This window comes from Gekko japonicus, unplaced genomic scaffold (genome assembly GCF_001447785.1).
Source record: "Gekko japonicus isolate JY-2015 unplaced genomic scaffold, Gekko_japonicus_V1.1 scaffold2547, whole genome shotgun sequence".
Lineage (NCBI taxonomy): Eukaryota > Metazoa > Chordata > Lepidosauria > Squamata > Gekkonidae > Gekko > Gekko japonicus.
In genome coordinates this window covers 215919-218347 of record NW_015168731.1, presented here as the reverse complement: position 1 = coordinate 218347, position 2429 = coordinate 215919, and the positions used below count along the sequence as shown (strand labels likewise).

The 2429-nt window shown below is 54.0% G+C and overlaps 1 protein-coding gene across 1 annotated transcript in view; it reads right to left on the bottom strand.

The window, feature by feature from the left end:
* Positions 1–2160, bottom strand: part of NTHL1 (nth-like DNA glycosylase 1) — a 9602-nt gene extending 7442 nt beyond the window's left edge. Inside the window, exons 1-2 of the mRNA XM_015415600.1 lie at positions 2129–2160; positions 597–784 (exon numbers count right to left, since the gene is read on the bottom strand). Of these exons, the coding sequence (XP_015271086.1) occupies positions 597–784; positions 2129–2160 (220 nt within the window). The remainder of the gene's footprint in view (positions 1–596; positions 785–2128) is intronic.
* Positions 2161–2429: the final 269 nt, after the last annotated feature.

Genomic DNA, 2429 nt, shown 5'->3' with positions numbered 1-2429 from the left:
CCTGGCATCTCCAGTTAAAAGAAACCAGGCAGGAGGTGATGGGAAAGACCTCCGCCTGAGACCCTGAAGAGCCATGGAGAAGGGGCTCAGTGGCAGAGCCTCTGCTCGGCATGCAGAAGGTCCCAGGTTCGATCCCTGACAGCATCTGCAGTTAAAAAGGCCCAGGCAGGAGGTGATGGGAAAGACCTCCGCCTGAGACCCTGGAGGGCTGTCAAGAGGGGCTGTGGCTCAGTGGCAGAGCATCTGCTTGGCAGGCAGAAGGTCCCAGGTTCAGTCCCCGGCAGCATCCCCAGTTAAAAAGGACCAGGCAGGAGGTGATGGGAAGACCTCCGCCTGAGACCCTGGAGAGCTGTCAAGAGGGGCTGTGGCTCAGTGGCAGAGCCTCTGCTTGGCAGGCAGAAGGTCCCAGGTTCAATCCCCGGCAGCATCTCCAGTTAAAAAGGACCAGGCAGGAGGCGATGAGAAACACCTCCACCTGAGACCCTGGAGAGCAGCTGCCAGCCTGAGTAGACAATACTGACATTGATGGACCGAGGTGGGTCTGATTCAGTATAGGGGCAGCTTCATGTGTGTCCCACAAGTGCAAGAGACCCTACCGATGCCGGAGACGTCCTGCCAAGCGATCGTCATCGTCAGATGGGCCATTTTGGGTCCCACCCCTGGCAGCTTCACCAACTCCGCCACCGTCTTCGGGATGTCGCCCCCGTAGTCCCGCTTCAGGATGGCCGAGGTCTCCTTGATGTATCGTACTTTGCTCTGTGGACAGAGGGAAAGGGGCATCCAGCTGGTGAGGGGGGCAAGGGGGGCGAGACTGAAGCCCGGCCAGGCCAGCGAGGGCGGCTGTACACCCCCAGGCAATGAACAGTCCCCAAGCATTTCCCCTCTGCCCTCATGATGATGATGATGATTTAGGAATCACCCTATCCATACTATTGTAGGGCTCTGGGTGAAGTACATAATATTAAAAACAGTCACCAAATAAAACAATTGAACATATTATAATCGCCATTCCCTCCCCACAACAGACACCCTGTGAGGTAGGTGGGGCTGAGAGAGCTCTCTCGAGGACTGCTCCTGAGAGAACAGCTCCGAGGGAACTTGTGACTGACCCAAGGTCACACCAGCAGCTGCATGTGGAGGAGGAGTGGGGACTCAAACCCGGCTCTCCCAGATTAGAGTCCGAGCTCCCAACCGCTACACAAAGGTTCAGTTCCTGACCCCAGCTAAAGCAGGGGTCCCCAAACTTCTTGAGCCCGTGGGCCGTTTCGGAGTCCTGACACGGGGTGGAGTTCTGACACGGGGGGGTGGGCACAACCACAAAATGGCTGCCACAGGAGGCAGTGCCAAACACCCTCCCTTGCGGGAATTCCAAGTGGAGGGGAGAAGAGGATTCGTTTTTCTTAAAAAAAAAAATACACTGGGAAAAAGGAGCGAGAGAATAAAACCAACTCCGCAGCGGCCAAACTGGAGCTGTTCTAATCTGCACAGCCAATCAAATCTCCAGAGGCCAATCAGAAGCCGTGCTGGGCAAAACCCCAACCTGGTCCCACCCACTTCGGGCACCCTGTTGAGGACCTCTGAGCTAAAGGCTCTCTGGCTCCGAGAAAGACTTTGTTCGGCCTCAGAGAACGTGGGAGACCGGTCGCCAACCAGAGGGAACGATAACAAACGAAACGGACTAGTGGAGTGACTCTAAATCAGCTCGAAATTAGCTGTTGTAGATTTTTCCGGGCTGTCTGGCCGTGGTCTTGGCATTGTAGGACCTGACGTTTCGCCAGCAGCTGTGACTGGCACCCTCAGAGGTATAACACAGAAAGAGGGAGTGCTCTCTGTGTCGAGGTGAGAAGGAAAATGGTAGGCAGGTAATTTAGATCTCCTCAGGAAGGTGGGGTAGGGCTGAGTCATTGTTGGAGTTCCCCGGGCTGTGAAACATGCTAATGGAGGAGCTTTCCAGAGGAGGTTCTTTTGTAGATGGATCGTTATTTATTTATTTACCTTCAATCTGTATCCCGCCTTGCCGGTGCAAACTGGCTCAAGGCGGCTTACACAAGTTAAAATCCCATAAAATTTCAATACAAACAATTACATAAAGTGCTAAATATAAACAGATGGCGGGAAATTTCTGTACATGGTCCGCTGGAGAGAGGCCATATCCGGCATTGTTACACAGAGCTGTGGTATGTTCAGTTTGCAATGGTTGTCAGTGGCGGCTCCTAATCGAAGGCCTGGTGGAAGAGCTCCGTTTGACACAGAGAGTACTCCCTCTTTCCGTGTGATCCCTCTGAGGATGCCAGTCGCGGCCGCTGGCGAAACGTCAGCTCCTACCATGCCAAGACCACGGCCACACAGCCCAGAAAATCCACAACACCTAATGAACTCCGGCCGTGAAAGGCTTTGTCAACATATCAGCTCAGAATGTTAGCTTGAAG